General features: G+C 39.4%; 1 protein-coding gene across 4 annotated transcripts in view; it reads left to right on the forward strand.

The window, feature by feature from the left end:
- The window catches only part of SATB1 (SATB homeobox 1), a 90,408-nt gene that overhangs the window by 8,084 nt on the left and 66,549 nt on the right, over window positions 1–15,775 (forward strand). For 2 of the 4 annotated variants that reach the window (XM_012664233.1, XM_012664249.1), the window contains exons 1-4: window positions 6,413–8,161; window positions 10,764–10,998; window positions 14,669–14,845; window positions 15,615–15,741. In XM_012664233.1, coding sequence (XP_012519687.1) covers window positions 10,788–10,998; window positions 14,669–14,845; window positions 15,615–15,741 — 515 coding nt within the window. In that variant the 5' untranslated portion in view covers window positions 6,413–8,161; window positions 10,764–10,787. Of the gene's footprint in view, window positions 1–6,412; window positions 8,162–10,763; window positions 10,999–14,668; window positions 14,846–15,614; window positions 15,742–15,775 lie in introns of those variants that run through there. The other 2 variants (XM_012664242.1, XM_012664256.1) reach the window with 2 other exon arrangements.

A 15,775-nucleotide genomic window follows, 5' to 3' on the forward strand; every position in this document is an offset into this window, starting at 1 on the left:
TTTTAGTTTTCCAGATAATTTCTTTCTATTTTTTTAGTAGAGACGGGGTCTCACTCTTGCTCAGGCTGGTCTGGAACTCCTGAGCTCAAACAATCTGCCCTCCTCGGCTTCCCAGAGTGCTAGGATTACAGGCGTGAGCCACCGCGCCCAGCCCTAGAGGTACCAATTTTGATGGAGTTATCATCATTGTGCCATGTCAAAGAAATGATCCATACTGACATCTATGAAAGGAATGGTAACTTTAAAATTTTTTTTTCAAATAAATTTTTGCTAATAAAACAATAACGTTTCTGGGTAAAAGGCCTAGATATCCTATCAGTTTCTAGACACCAACTACAATGGCTGCTCACTTCCCTTATCCAGACCTCCCAAAACTAATGTAAACATTGGCTTTCTTTTTGCTCAGCTATAATAATGACCTTTGTCTATTAAAACTATGTTATAAATCACCACCTGGTATTTACATCACCCCAAAGTAATTAGGAAACAACTTTTGATTACTATTAGCCTGGCTGTAACTGAACTTATTTCCCCAACTTATTAGGGGAAGAAAACAAAAGCAAAAAATCTTAAGTGCTATATTTACAGTGCATTATCATTACTTTTTTATCTCCCCTGCAACATTTTGAAGCCTTTTGCCATCATTTTCTGCAGTACACTATTATTTGTTTGGTATCTGGATGCCCTTCTAGTTTGAGTAGGTATCTACATTAAGGCTTCCAAAAGAGCCCATTTCTAAGGCAGTATGCTTATTTAATGTAGGTAAGGGTGGGAATGACTGTGGTTTTAAAGTTCACCTATGAAATACTTAAATGTTCATGGAAAGCAGCTTTTGGGGTAAATGTGTATTATTCCAAATGTATTACAGAACTCTTTCAAGTACAGACATGTCTATAAAGTTGTCTTAAATTTGTATTCAGCAGTAGACAAGTCTCATTCCATGAAGCTTTACAGATCTACGGGCTAATTCTAAAATGGAAAATTATCTCGATTCAGACATCATTAGAATGTCTGAAATCCATTCAGCACCTCTAAGACTCCTCCTGGCCAAATCTTGGATTCCCTTAGTCACCTTTTATAGGAGTTCTGTAGGTAAGCGCTGTCCAGTGGAACTTTCTGTAACCGTTGAGTGTTCTATAATCTACACTGTCCCTTATGATGGCAGCTAGCCACATGAGGCTATTGAGCACTAAAAATGTGACTGAGGAATTAAATTGTAAATATTATTTGATTTAAATTTAAATTTAAATGATACAGCCACCTTTCCCAATGTTCCCTCCTCCTACAATCTGTAAAAAAAAAAATTGTCAATGCAATTAGTAGTGGAAATTGGTTGCCAGTGACACTGTGAATTTTTTTTTTTTTTTTTTGAGACAGAATCTCACTGTGTTGCCCGGGCTAGAGTGCCGTGGTGTCAGCCTAGCTCACAGCAACCTCAAACTCCTGGGCTCAAGCAATCCTTCTGCCTCAGCCTCCCGAGTAGCTGGGACTACAGGCATGCGCCACCATGCCCGGCTAATTTTTTCTATGTATTTTTAGTTGTCCGATTAATTTCTTTCTATTTTTAGTAGAGACGGGGTCTCACTCTTGCTCAGGCTGGTTTCGAACTCCTGAGCTCAAACAATCCGCCTGCCTCGGCCTCCCAGAGTGCTAGGATTACAGGCATGAGCCACCGCGCCCGGCCAACTGTGAGCTTTTTGTTCTCATTTATTTATTGTTAATATAAATATCACAGGGACACTGTATAAGTTCCTGGTAATGTGCCAGTGAGCAAGACAAAGTCTCTGCTCTCATAGGGATTACAGTCTAGTAAGGGACACATTTATTACACCAATAATTATCCAAATTGTTGATTGATTAAGACTGTGATGACTGTTACAAAGGAGAAATACAGGATGCTATGAAAGTATATAATGGGGGCCAGAACTTCTTGTATAATTAATTAGAGAGTTTAATCAGAGTTCTGATTATTAACAAGAAAAGCATGAGGCAGCTTCTCTCCTCCCCCCGCCCCACCAAGTTCAAGGCTAGGTCAGATTGGCTGTAGGACCCACATCTTTCAGAGTAGGGCAGCTAGTATGTGTCATGCCATGACCTCCAAAGACGTGGGATCTGTTTAAGACGTGGGATCTTAATCTGATTAAGCTGCGTGCACACACATACACTGCAAACTTGGGAACTTGAGCAAGTAGATTCTTTCCTAAACCGTATGCAGTTGTGATGATGTTGGTCACAGATAATACGTGAGAAGAAGGGTGCAAATGTTTACAGGATATTGCATTTCCTTTCTGATACATATTTTGACAAAGTTGTTTGGGCTGCAGCCCCAGTTTTTCCTCCCTGCTCTTACAAATCGGTATTTGGTCCATTCAGGAAACGATATGGAAATCAGTCCTGACACCCAAGACAGACAAAATGAGACACATGACAGCAAAACATATGGCTCGAATAGACATCCTTATATGGCCAACACAGACCATATTCCCAGAAATTCATATATGGAAAACACCACCTGCAGCTAAAGCCAAAAACAAAGAGTTGACATGACAAAAAGAGCAATATGTTACATAAATTGTGCTGCTTTAAACATGTAGCGAGATAGCCAACTGTATTTGAATTAAAAAAGATGAAAAAAAAAAACATGTCCTTAGAAAGTGTTATGGTGGTAAGCATTGCTTTGCTAGCATAGTCACTGGCGGAGTTGCCATATCTTAAAAGCATTCAAATTCTAAATGCTTTCTCTGTTTATTACAAATGTATGTGCTATTCAGAACTCTGAATGTGTTTTAATGCTTTCGGATATCTGCCTGCATATTTATCTTAATACATTGCCATCTGAAACATGCAGTAGTCCATTCATTAAGTTTTAAAAAATCTTGTGTGTAGCCAGTATAATGCCTTCTCCTCATGTGATAGAAAATGGATGTACTCTGTTTTAAATGTATGTCCACATGTTAAATAATAGTTCATGTATTTGAGTTGCAGTATTTTATGTTCTTGATAGCAACGTTTATAAAGTTTATTTTGTTTTAACTTTTTTCAATGCTTAACTTGAATCTTTATTGTTAAATATAAAATGCCTGTGTAGAATCAGTTGATGTTTTTTCCTCTCACCATGATAGTTGATGCTCAGATATGCTATCAAGGTGGGATTTTCTTAACGATTGCTATGGATTGAATATTTGTCCCCTCCAAAACTCATGTTGAAATTTAATCCCCAATGTAGCAGTATTGAGAGGTGGGGCCTTTAAGAGGTCATTGGGTCATGAGGGCTCTGCCCTCCTGAATAGAGTAATCCATTCATGGATTAATGGATTAATGGGCTAATGGATTAATGGGTTATCATGGGAGTAGGACTGGTGGCTTTATAAGAAGAGGAAGAGAGACCTGAGCTAGCACATTCAGCCCCCTCGCCATGTGATGCCTTGTGCCACCTCCGGACTCTGCAGAGAGTTCCCACCAGCAAGAAGGCCCTCTCCAGATAAGTCCCCTCAACCTTGAACACCTCAGCCTTCATAACTGTAAGAAATAAATAATTTTTCTTTCTAAATTACCCAGTTTCAGGTATTGTTATAGGCAACAGAAAACAGACTAAGACAATTATCTTTCTTTTTATCTTCTGTATTTTGAACTGGGTTTATGTGGCCAGTACTCAGTGGCTATAATGAATATCCTAAAGGGGTGAATAATATATAGTAATTAAGTTCATCAGTGTAGTACACCACTAGGGCATAAGCCTCTATGTGCCATTTTACTTACATCATTTCTTATAATCATATAGTTCTGGGGAAAATATGCTTGAGGGAAAAATTAATATGTATATGTGATTAATACATTCATAATTGTACTATATTGTTATTCTTTATGATAAAGCCATTATTAGATGCCATTATGCTCATTTATTCTGTTTATCATTTTCCAAGGCCATGTCAGTCTTTATCACATGCTTAATTTTGTGTTTGTGAATAGGTTTATGATTCCTGGATAAAAGGTACTATTCAAATTTAAAGTTACTATATTACTTCCCATGTTACATTATCATTAGCAAGCTAAAGTAGTCAGGATGCATTTTGTCTTATTTATTTGTGCAAAATGACGGGATAAACATACTTATAATATTTTATTCCAGTGTATCTTAATGTTGATACCTTCAATAATCTTTGTTTAGTGTTCTTTTATCTCAAATTTTGTATAACAGCTTTTTTTCTTTTGAAACATTCAGAATGAGGTGGAGTTGCATGGGCACATGACTTTTTTTTGTGGTCCAGTATAATTTTTCTTTATTTTTAAATTTTGCTATTGTTTGCAAATTTGTACAACATGATGCTAGAGTCCCTACCGAAAACAAAGCAGATTTCAAGGAAACATGTCAGGCATTACCAGTTTGAAGCAACTAATAAACTATCCATATTAGAAATTTCAAATTTAACCTTTTATATTGTAAAAATCATTGAGATGTTTTTCTTTTAAATATCAAATACCTTTTTAAAATAAGTTTTAAGTACCTCCATCCACAGTACTCTGACACAAGTGCTCCATTTTGCCATGTTCGTGTATTCCCTTATTGATTATATTTCTTATACTTTAGTTAAAACAGCCTCATCCATATTTTCTCACATTTAAACTTTTAAAAATTTAGTATCATTTGAGCTTTTTACTAAAGATTGCCTTAAATTTCATTTCTCATTTTTGATGCTGTGTTTTGTGTTTAATTATGACATGTTCTTTCTTTTGCTCAAGGCTTGGATTTGTGTGCCAACATTCAAGGTTGCCTTCCTCGAATTTTGACTAACCTTTCTGGTTTGTGGGTGAAACTTGGGTGCTATTAGGGTGGTATATTTTCATTGTTTTCATTGTCCTAAACTTGTCCTACGTCAGGAAGCCATCATTTCCTATACTTTACCTTCTGCTTTTCTTCGATTTTTTTAATGTAAACAGTGTGTCTAAGAGTGTCTTGGTAGCTTTAAAGAGCTTAATTTGCATATTTCCCTCTTATCTCGGTAACTTGTGCAAACTTGTTGCTTTTTTATCTGTAAGAAAATGTTTATCTGATTGATTTTTCTCTTTTCCCTACCAGTGTATTTTGAAAAAATAACTCATAACATTTTTTGTTGTTTAATGATTAACTGCCTTCAGTGTGCCAAAGTGGTAATACTAAAACCTAAACGATAAATGGTACATTTCTATTTTAGGTGAGATTGTAATGTTCTTTATTTTTATATGAACTATATTTAATAGATTATCTAAATAAGAGGATCATACTTATGTGTTAATGACTATTTATCTAACTGGCTAACTTACCCTAGATTACAGCACAGGTATTTATTGCTACATGAGATGTATTTACCAACCCAAACTTTTCTCTGTTTTGCCCAGTGTAAATTATTTTAAGAATGATAGCATCTTTTCCTTTATAAAAACAAGTCAGGTCTCTTTTCAAGTGACCCACATTTTGTTTAACTCGGCCACGTATTTCTTCTTCCAAAGTGTTCTATGGCTCAGAAGTGAGGGCGTTTTGAACCGAAGTCTGACTAGTACAGAAAGCTGTTACCCAAGTTCTTTTTAATGTTGGCTTTTAATAGTTTAGGGACACTCTCCTTTGAGGATAAATATTCGGGAGAGCGTTTCAAGGCTTCTGGCCTTCATTGCTCTACAAATGTTTCTGCAGCTTCGGTGCTTCTCCGGAGAGATCTACCTTCCGACTACCCCGTTAGCCACTTCCTGAAGTCTCCCTACATCAGTCCCGGCGCCTGTCACCTGCATGCCTGGGCCCCTGTCCCGCGGGGCCGGTGTTCCCTCCTCCCCCCGCCTCGCCTCGGGTGCCCGCCTGCGACGCTCCCAGCGTATTCCTTTTTGTGGCTTTTGTGGTGTGTGGGTGTTTGGTTAGTTTTTCCCCCTGGCCCTCGCCCCCTCCTCCCCATCACTTTCATTCCCCTCGCCTCTCGTGCCAGTCCTGCCCCTCCTCCCTCCCGCTCACACTCGCACACCTGCCCCTGCCGCCCGCGCGGCGCGCGCTCCCCTCCCCGCTCGGCGGCCGCTGCCAGGGAAGCCCCCTCTCCTCCTCCCCTCTGCGCCCTCCCTGGCGCGTCTGGCGGCGGCCGGCGCTAGCCCTCGCGCAGCGCCCTGTTATTCTGGGTATTGTGTGTAATAAATGTCGGGCCGCCTCACTCTAATCAAGCTCATTACAAATTCTTGCGCGCCCGGGGCCGGAAATCGTGCGCTCCCCCCCTTCCCTCACTCATTCACTAGTTACTTGTCTTTCGGCTTTTTAACTCGCCGCCCCCGCCCCCTCCCCCAATCCCGGCCCTCCAGCCCGGGTTTTAATCCCCATCCCTTTTCCGCCTTCTCCGTGCACCCTGCACCTCCCCCCCCGTCGCCTTCCTCCTCTGCTCCGCACCCCCTTCCTCCTCCTCTCCCTCCCCCTCCGCCGCCGCCGCCGCCGCCACTTTCTCGCTCGCTCCCGTTCCCCGGACGCGGCGGATGAGCCGGCCCCGCTGGGGAAGGCTGCGGGCGGCGGCGGGCGGCCGGGAGGAGGCTGCGTGCTCGGGGCTGGGGCTGCGAGCGGGGTGATTTTGTATTAAAATGAGGAGGAGGAAGAAGAGGCACCCACAGCGGCGGCGGCAGCGGCGGCAACAGCAGCAGCAGGAGCGGCGGCGTAGAGGGCTGCAGCTCGGGCGGACGCGCGGAGCCGAGCTGGGCACGGCGGCGGCGGCGACAGCGGCCGGGATGAGTCAACTAATAATTTAATGGGGGCAGAGACGGCAGCGAGGGGGAGAGCGAGCGAGGGGGAGAGAGAGAGAAACAGCCCCGTCCGGGGACTCGCGCTCACACGCACGCACACACACACACAAACAGACACACACCTCTCCCTGTGCCACCCAGCAACAACCGGCCTCGTCACAACAACAACAGCAACAGCCGCCCTCTAGCCTGCCCGGGGACCCAGCATAAAGCCAGGGCGACTCCGGAGGACGCTTTCCACCCCCCTCTCTCATTTCGGGAAACTCCTGAGCAGTTTCGTTGGGGTTTCTGGGTTGCTTTTTTCCCCAAGTCCTAGTGCCATTGTGGTGCTCGTTGTTTACCTCGGACTCCGGCCGAGTGAGAGCTTGGCGACTTTTGGGGGGAGGGGGCGGGGAGTTTGTCGCTGCCGAGGCGGTAGAGGTGGCTGGGGGTGCCTTCTGCTCTTCCTCGCCCCCTCCCCCCAATCCCTCTTTCTCCCTCACTCACTGGGACCCCCGACGCTCAGCCCTGCGTCAATGGGCAGGGAGAGGGTCCTTGGGGCTGTTGTCAGCGAGGGCGGAATCAAAAGTGGCATTTTAGTGCCTTTGCGGGGCTTTTTTCGCGACTCTCTGCTCCCCACCCTCGCTGTCCCCCGGTAGATGCCCTCGTTAGGGGTGCGAGGCTGTGGGGAAAAGTTTAAGGTTTGTTAATATTAGTCGCAATTGTTGGGGAGGGGGTGGGGGTGATTGGAAGGGAGGCGAGGTGGCCTTCCCCTCTCTGCGTTCTCCGGGGTTACTGGAGAATAATATTGCAAGTGACAGTCAGAAGTAGACTTTCTGTCCTCACACCGAAGAACCCGAGCGAGCAGCAGGGAGGGAGGGAGGCGAGCGGACCTTTTTATTTCCTTTTTGGAGACCTTGTCCGCAGTGATTTTTTTTTTTCTTTTTAAGAGAATCCTCAGTCACCACCTCGCTTCCCCAGCACCACCACAGTGTACAGCTCATAACGGGTTTTGCTTTGTTTTTACGATTTCCCCCCAACGAATCACTTGTCAGATCAATTTTATCTTCTTCCTCCTCCCGGCTTCCCACTCTCCCCTCCTCCCCATCGAAAACCCCGTTCTCTGAGGTTAGACATTTTACAAACCCATATATGTTGTTTCTCGAATTGTGATTTTTTTTTTTTTAAGCCCCCTCTCCCATGGCTACTCTTCTAGACGTTTATTTCTGCCCTTCCCCCGCTTAGGGGGGCGGGGGTAGGGGAAGGGAAAATAATACAATTTCAGGGGAAGTCGCCTTCAGGTCTGCTGCTTTTTTTTTTTTTTTTTAATTTAAAAAAAAAGGACATAGAAAACATCAGTCTTGAACTTCTCTTCAAGAACCGGGCTGCAAAGGAAATCTCCTTTGTTTTTGTTATTTATATGCTGTCAAGTTTTGAAGTGGTGAGTTTCAGGTCGGTTTTGCTAATTTCACTCAGTAAAACTGCAGTGTTTCTGTTTCTAGATAGTACTTTGCTTCTTTGTCTCTTTAAAAGGTCACAGTGAAAGCTTGGCCTGGATCGTGCCGGCCATATGGAATGGATAAGGGCACAATCTTAAAATGTGATTATAGGGTTCTGTGGGGGCGAGGGAGGCGATCCAGCTAGGAACTCATTGAAAAGGATCCCACATTGCAAAAAATAGGTTCTCGAAGCCGAAATTTTGTGCTTTTCTTTCTTTCTTTTTAAAGGAAATAATTGCTGTGACTGAGTTCACTGTTTTATTCAGTAATTATCGTATATGGTCTTAGTTTATGGGCAGGAAAATGGGATTTTTAGAAACTAGCTTGTATTCTGTATGCCAACCAGACGTTACACTAAAATGGGTTTTAACATGTGTAACTCAAAAGAAACTCTTCAGCTGGCGTGTGTTGAGACCATAGTTAGTTCCCGCTGCTGTCAGTCCAGGCAGGCCTGTTGAAGGTTGCTCTTTTCAATCCCAAACTGAGGTTTGGTGAACTTTAGCCTTGGGCATGGAGTTTAAATGAGGAAATTGGGTGTTTCATGTGCATGTAATTTTGCTTTATAATGTAAAGCTTTTTACGGGATGACTTAGTGTTTAATAGATGCTTATAAGTGGGTATTCAAAGGACAATTTTGCATGACCTATATGATATTTTGATTGTCAATACATTAACTAAATTATATCTACCACTCTTTAATTTGCTGTACAGTTTATAGTGCTGTTAAGCCTCATGATCACTTAATATGTTTTATAGCATTAACTTTGATGCTGTGGTTTACTTTTTTCCTCCTTTTTTTTCCTCTTAAATTGCTCCAAGGGTTAAAGATTTTCTTTTCAAATCGTATGTTTTAAAATTCATTTCTGCTCTAGGATAAAGCAACCAATTTCAGAAAAAGCAGCTCTGTATTATAATCCACATGAAACATTGTAAAGAGTGTTTTGAATGAGTTAATAATCATTGCTCTCTAATTTTGGCTTTACACTGTAGTTTAATATAATGGAAAAGAGTAGTCTTGATAAAAAGTGGTTAAAAAAAGGCACATTTATTGTTAATGAACCTCATAACCAAAAACAGATGGGACCTCGATCAGCGGTAAACCTTTAGTTCTCAGTGTGCCACTCTGGAGTACAAAGATAAATAGCCATTATTATTTCTCAAACTTTATAGTTCTTCAGTTGGCATTCTTAAGGTTGCTTTTAAACCTCCGGATTTAACATTGCTACCTCTCTTTTCTTGATTATATGGAAAAAAGTAGTCTATGGTTAAACAGAAGAAAAAAGTGTTTACAGAAAAGCCGTGCTATTACAAACAGGCTTTTAATAAATCCAAACCCAGATTTGGTACAACAATTTTTTAAAAATACAAGCTATGTCAAATTACTAGGCAACTGGAAGAAATGGTAATTATCATATTTTCTCTGTTTTTTTTTAAATATGATCCCCTTAGTTTGGTAAGCTCAATATCTGAAGTACTATGAAAGTTCATAAAATAATTCTTACTTGTTCTTATCAGTTCTAGTTAAAACTGTATTTTAGAAGTGACTTTGATATTGTACTAATTGCTTTATTATAAACAGTATGACAACTAATGTCTAGTATATAATATAAATGAAAATAATTTTTTCTGAAGTTAATTACCATGTTAACTTAATTGCATACTAAGATTATTTTTGAGTACTGGAGATTGTGTTTTAGCAGTATCACCAAGATTTCTTTGTAAAAGTGAGCCTGACACTTCAACCTAATGTGCATATCACAAAGTATGTATGAATTTTTTGCTATTTAGTGGACACCTAAATATTAACTCTAAAACACATGAGTTGTAATGCCTCAGCAACTGAGATGTTTGAAGAAACCCTCCACTTCTTCCTGTTTGCTTGGAGTGAAATGATCCAATCACATGTTTGACCCAAGACTTGACTAGATCTTTGACTGAACACATAACTCTTGAAACTTTGATAGTAGAAAACTTTTTCTGTGCATTAACTTAAGAAAGCCAATGGAATTTAAAAAGCAGGTAGATGTTTGCTACCTTCATTTGAGATGTTTTATGTATTTTTTCTCATAAGAATTAAAATATATGTAAAAATGTAAACACATCCATTGCATTTAACTAGTATTTTGGGCTCTGATAATCTTTTCATCCTTTATTAAAATGTTACTATTGTAGTCTATAATGAGTTTCTAATTTTTAAAAATGGGGATACATAAATATAATTTGTTATTTTCTTTTTAGCTATACTTGTGGTAATTCTTGTTCTAAAAGTAACCCCATTTCTCCCCACTTTGTTTTGTTTGTAGATGAAAAATCACCTTTTTATTCATGTGTGTTGGTACAGTTTTCATAAGTTCTGTTAATTTGAATAAAAATATAGTGCTCCTATCTAGAAATATTGTAACATCTGTATTATATCTAGGTATGCAATTTTACAAATATATTTGTGGAAAGATATCTGGAGATAAAACATTTACAAGGGACACATATATAGATATGGATCCCCACCCAATTATAACATGTCGTCTTCTTTTTAAATTCTGGCAGGTGATCTTTAGACAGTGACTGAGTATGGATCATTTGAACGAGGCAACTCAGGGGAAAGAACATTCAGAAATGTCTAACAATGTGAGCGATCCGAAGGGTCCACCAGCCAAGATTGCCCGCCTGGAGCAGAATGGGAGCCCGCTAGGAAGAGGAAGGCTTGGGAGTACAGGTGCAAAAATGCAGGGAGTGCCTTTAAAACACTCGGGCCATCTGATGAAAACCAACCTTAGGAAAGGTAAATACTTCTGAGCCAAATCCTGGAAAGCTGCAAGCCTAAGGCCACATTGTGTGAGGGTGGAGTGGCAGAACATGATTTGTGTATTCTTTTCCTTGATTCTCTTTTTGATCTGAAATTAGTTACATTCTAAGTTGTTAGTATCAATGACATTTTGAAAGTATAGACTTCATGCTTGGGTGGAGCATCTTTGCTATAGACCGGACTCATTGGATATTTTGGAAAATAAGGACTGAATTAAGTATAATGGTCTTACTTTATGTAAGGGTCCATTCATAAGGTATTATTGTAGTAGAAGATAATGGAGGTGGCTGTTGCTTAAACTCACCCTGATTAAGAGTAAGACATTTAGATTGTTTGAGAAATGCCCTAGCCTTTTTCGTGAGATTATTAGGTGGTAGTCAGTTTCAGAGATTATGGAAATCTTATATAAAATGATACAGAAGTGTTGTAATGTCATTTTTTTGTGGTTTATTTTCTTAAGGACAAATTTATCAGCTAACAGTGAAAAATATGAGTGTAGTTTTAATTTTTGCTATAATTGGATATTTTTAATAAAGGAAGGAAGGGCGGATTTAGGCAAGTTTATAAGAGGAAAATGTGTAACTGTGTGACTTTTTTCTACCAATATTAAATTGATGAAGTTTAACAACTTTGTGTTTGACGCTGTCGTTTTGTAAAGCAATGCCTATCCTGTGTATAATGCATGTGCCTCATAAGGGGCTTTATTTTGTCTCTGAATAACATTTATAGGAATCAGATTTGCCTTACATTTGCTAAGCAATGGGTAAAAATGCCATATTTTAGCGACCAAGAATATTAAGTAGATAAAGTTAGAAGGCAGAGGAATTTCATTGTGTTTGATGCATAACATTTATCATACAATCATTTATTTTTTCCTTGGTTTGGCGAAAACAAAGAATATATTGATCCTGAAATGAACAGACACAGCAGTCCGTATTGTTAGATCTTTATCTATTAAAAATGGAAAAACAGCACTTCAGCAAATTCTTTGGCCTCTACTCATGATTACCCTATTTATTGATTGTTTGCCAAGAATGTATGCATCTTAAGAAAGCCAGGATAAGAGCATTAAAAATATAATTTATTATGGCTTTTCAAACAGAGTGCATTAATATTGTACTGTGAAGCACTGGGGCTCTATAAAAAAGACTTTCTGACGCCTGCAAACATATAAGTTCCATAAATTCCTAAATAGGAGATTTCAGCTGTCTCTGGTATTATGTGATATTTGCACAGCAAACTTTAATGCCAGGACAGTTTTAGACAAGGATTCTACAGACTTCTCTGCTCCTTATGGCAGACGTGCTGTTTACACAGGCTCATAAACCTTCAGCAAAAGCTTCTAAGACTGCCTTCAGGTTTAAATCATGTGATATTTTTAGCATTCAGCAGTGACCAGTGCTCTCCCCCTTTAAATGCTGGAAGGTTATGAAGTTGCTGTAGTTGGAAGTCTCGCCAAACACTAGCAGGAATAATCAGACAGTTCAGAGAAGGCTCCTGTTCAGCATTACTCTTAGTAAGAGGAGGGCAGCCGGCAACAGTTTGCTAGAAGATGTAGCAGCTAGATTTGTAATGATACAGTTGTTACTTTATAACCGCCTTTGTTACCTTTAGACTACCTCTAAATTTGATCGATAAAGTCCAAAATAAATCCAATGTATTTCAATACTTTGAAAAACCTAGAGTTATTTCACAGGTCCAAGGAGCAACATATAGTAGAACACATCTGTTTCATCCTATAAGGGGAAAAATCAATGTGTATGTTTTTGTTGTACTAACCCAACTCTTTGAAGACATCAAGATGGGGGAGGAGGAACCAAAGTACAGTAATTTCACTTCCTGCTCAAATGCTTTTTTTTTTTTTTAATTTCATGTATTGTGTTCATAGTGACTTATTCTAAAAATGCAGTTTAATTGTAAAAGGGCCTCTGCTTACTCCAAACAACAAAACTACTAAAGCCTTTTGGTCGGGGTTTTTTTTTTTTTTTTCATCTTATGTTTTATGTGCATGGTTTGTGTTTGACAGGTGCTAGATAAAAATTGTGGCTGAGATGAGAAAGAACTACTAAGAAAAGGGGGTTGAATGTTTTTTATTCGTTTAGGAAATTTTGCCAAAATATCTTCAAGCCAAGGAAGAAATCACCAGTTTGCATATTGCTGTTTTTGCTATGGTCTCCCCAAGTCGTCTTCTGATCCCTGACGGGCTCTCTCTCTGGTATAAAACAGCTGAATGAATGACAAAAATATTGGCAAGCTCTGCGGCTTGTTTTTCATGCCTAGCCTGTTGGTACCTCTGAATGAGTTTGTGAGCTTTTCTAAGTAAACCTAAAGGGGTTTATTTGTCAGAGCTAGAATCTCTTGTGAACAGTTCACTGAAGCTTTGGTGAAGACACACATGTAGAAAAATGTAGCTGTTTTATTGTCAGCTTTTGTTCACCAGAAACAAGCAAATAGAGAATTTTTAAAGGTCCTCTCTGGTATCAGTAGGAAATCCTGATTTTTAGCTACGGTTGGTATGCACTAGACATCTTCAGAAGTTGTTAGGATTCTGTGAATCCAGAGGACGGAGCTTATAGAGGCATTAATGTTGTAGGACTAATTGGGGATCCTGGGTGCCCTGTTAAAGTAACCCTTGTCATCATTTATGCTAAAGATGATACCCTCCTGGCAGTTTGCCATAGTACGATACAGATGCATCTGCTTTTAACCCTTTTCTGTTATCATTAGAAATCTCACAGTGCGCTGCGTAAACACCTTGAATACCACAGCATTCCGTGATTTCGGTTTCTGAAAGAAGCCTCTTTCTAATTGTGGTGTGGCTTGTGCTTATTAATCATCTAGCTACTGAGTTATTATGTTGGATTAAAGTAAATAAAGAGAGAACACGTCAAATCTATACAGATTCCTTTATCCTAGTATGTCCTGATGAGGCCACTTTCCTTTTCTCTCTCATTTTTATCCCATTTACTGTAACAATGATTGTTGATTTTAAAGACTTAAGGTTCCTGTGATACCTCTTTAGTCAAGTAGATTAAATGAGTAGTCACAAACCCAAATGTTATTTATCTACATTATGTACATACTGAAATTATTATGGGCATCAGTTTGGTTAAGTTTTATGTTTCTTTTATGGAACCAATTAGAGTAAATATCTAAAAAAGTAAGAAAATGATAATTTTATAGGCAAATATAAATTGTTTGGACACAAACAAGAAAAGTTTATTATTAACAAGATCGTATAGGCAGCAGGAAGGTGGGTTCTTAAGACAACTGTAGTGAGTTATGTTTGCATACTGCATACTACTCACAGCAAATCAGAGAAGACTCACTTGTTTCTCTCTCGTCAGCCTTATTTGATCAGAGAGGCAATTCTGTTTTCATTGCTTTTGGGACATGCACTGTCAATATTAGAGCAGAGCCCAAGTTACCCTAGGACCAAGTTCATACTCTATTTAAGTATTTCTTTTAGAACTGTATAAAATAAAAAAATAATGTATATGTTTGTGTCCCTGTATTTCTATACCCAGTCTGCCTTGGAAACATAGTCTCCCCTTATCTCACTCTTGTGAAGATTTATTTTCATGGGTTAGTTTGTATTTCTGAAGGTTGTTGGTTTTCCATATCTTTTTCTCTATCTTTTTGATAGGAACCATGCTACCAGTTTTCTGTGTGGTAGAACATTATGAAAACGCCATTGAATATGATTGCAAGGAGGAACATGCGGAATTTGTGTTGGTGAGAAAGGATATGCTTTTCAACCAGCTGATAGAAATGGCATTGCTGTCTCTAGGTTATTCACATAGCTCTGCTGCCCAGGCCAAAGGTAAATAATGCATATGTGGGGTTGGAAAAATTGCTTGGCATTCTTTGTTTACCTTGCAGAGAAAGCACTGAATGTTTTTATTCAAAGAACTGTAGCCTGTGTATTACATTGGTTCCTTATAGACTGTGGCTTTAAAAAATTGGCTTAATTCAGTTTGGTTTAGTTAACACACATTTTGCTCATGTGGAATGTCGAGGTAGATTTTTTTTTTAAATTACTTCAGCTGAATCATTAGTATGCTTATTGACCTTAATAATCTGCTCCACTGAGGACCCACAAGGAAGTGAGGAGCGTATTTGAGCAGATGGACTGTTGAGAGTCAATTTGCATTTATGACTGAATATCTAGTTCTGTTTCTTTTATTCTGTTTCTGATGGTTTTATGGGCTGTAAAGTATTTTTCAATGCTGATTCCCACTGCAATAGAGAATCTTATCTAAATCGTAAAGCCATTTAGAACTGGTTCAGCTATGTCTTATTAGAACTTCCTGTAAGTTAGGAAAATGTGGCCTTATGCATAGGATTTATTGATGGGGTTTTATTTCCAAAATAATAAACAACCCTACAGTCATTTACATAATTTCACAATTTGGAAAGCTAAGCTGTGAATATTTTCATTGACCTGCCTTTTAGAGGGAAGGGAATCATTCAAACAGAAATAACAATATTGCTTGTGGTGGGGGCAATAGAAAAAAAAAAAAAACCCTTCTACTAGATATATTTATCTGAGGGTAAAATATTTAGTGACATATTCTCTGTATCTGGAATAGGGCTAATCCAGGTTGGAAAGTGGAATCCAGTTCCACTGTCTTATGTGACAGATGCCCCTGATGCTACAGTAGCAGACATGCTTCAAGACGTGTATCATGTGGTCACATTGAAAATTCAGTTACACAGGTGAGTCAAGACAGCAACTCTATGCAAAATGTTC

The sequence above is a fragment of the Propithecus coquereli genome, unplaced genomic scaffold (genome assembly GCF_000956105.1).
Source record: "Propithecus coquereli isolate 6110/MARCELLA unplaced genomic scaffold, Pcoq_1.0 Scaffold12, whole genome shotgun sequence".
NCBI classification, from domain to species: Eukaryota; Metazoa; Chordata; class Mammalia; order Primates; family Indriidae; genus Propithecus; species Propithecus coquereli.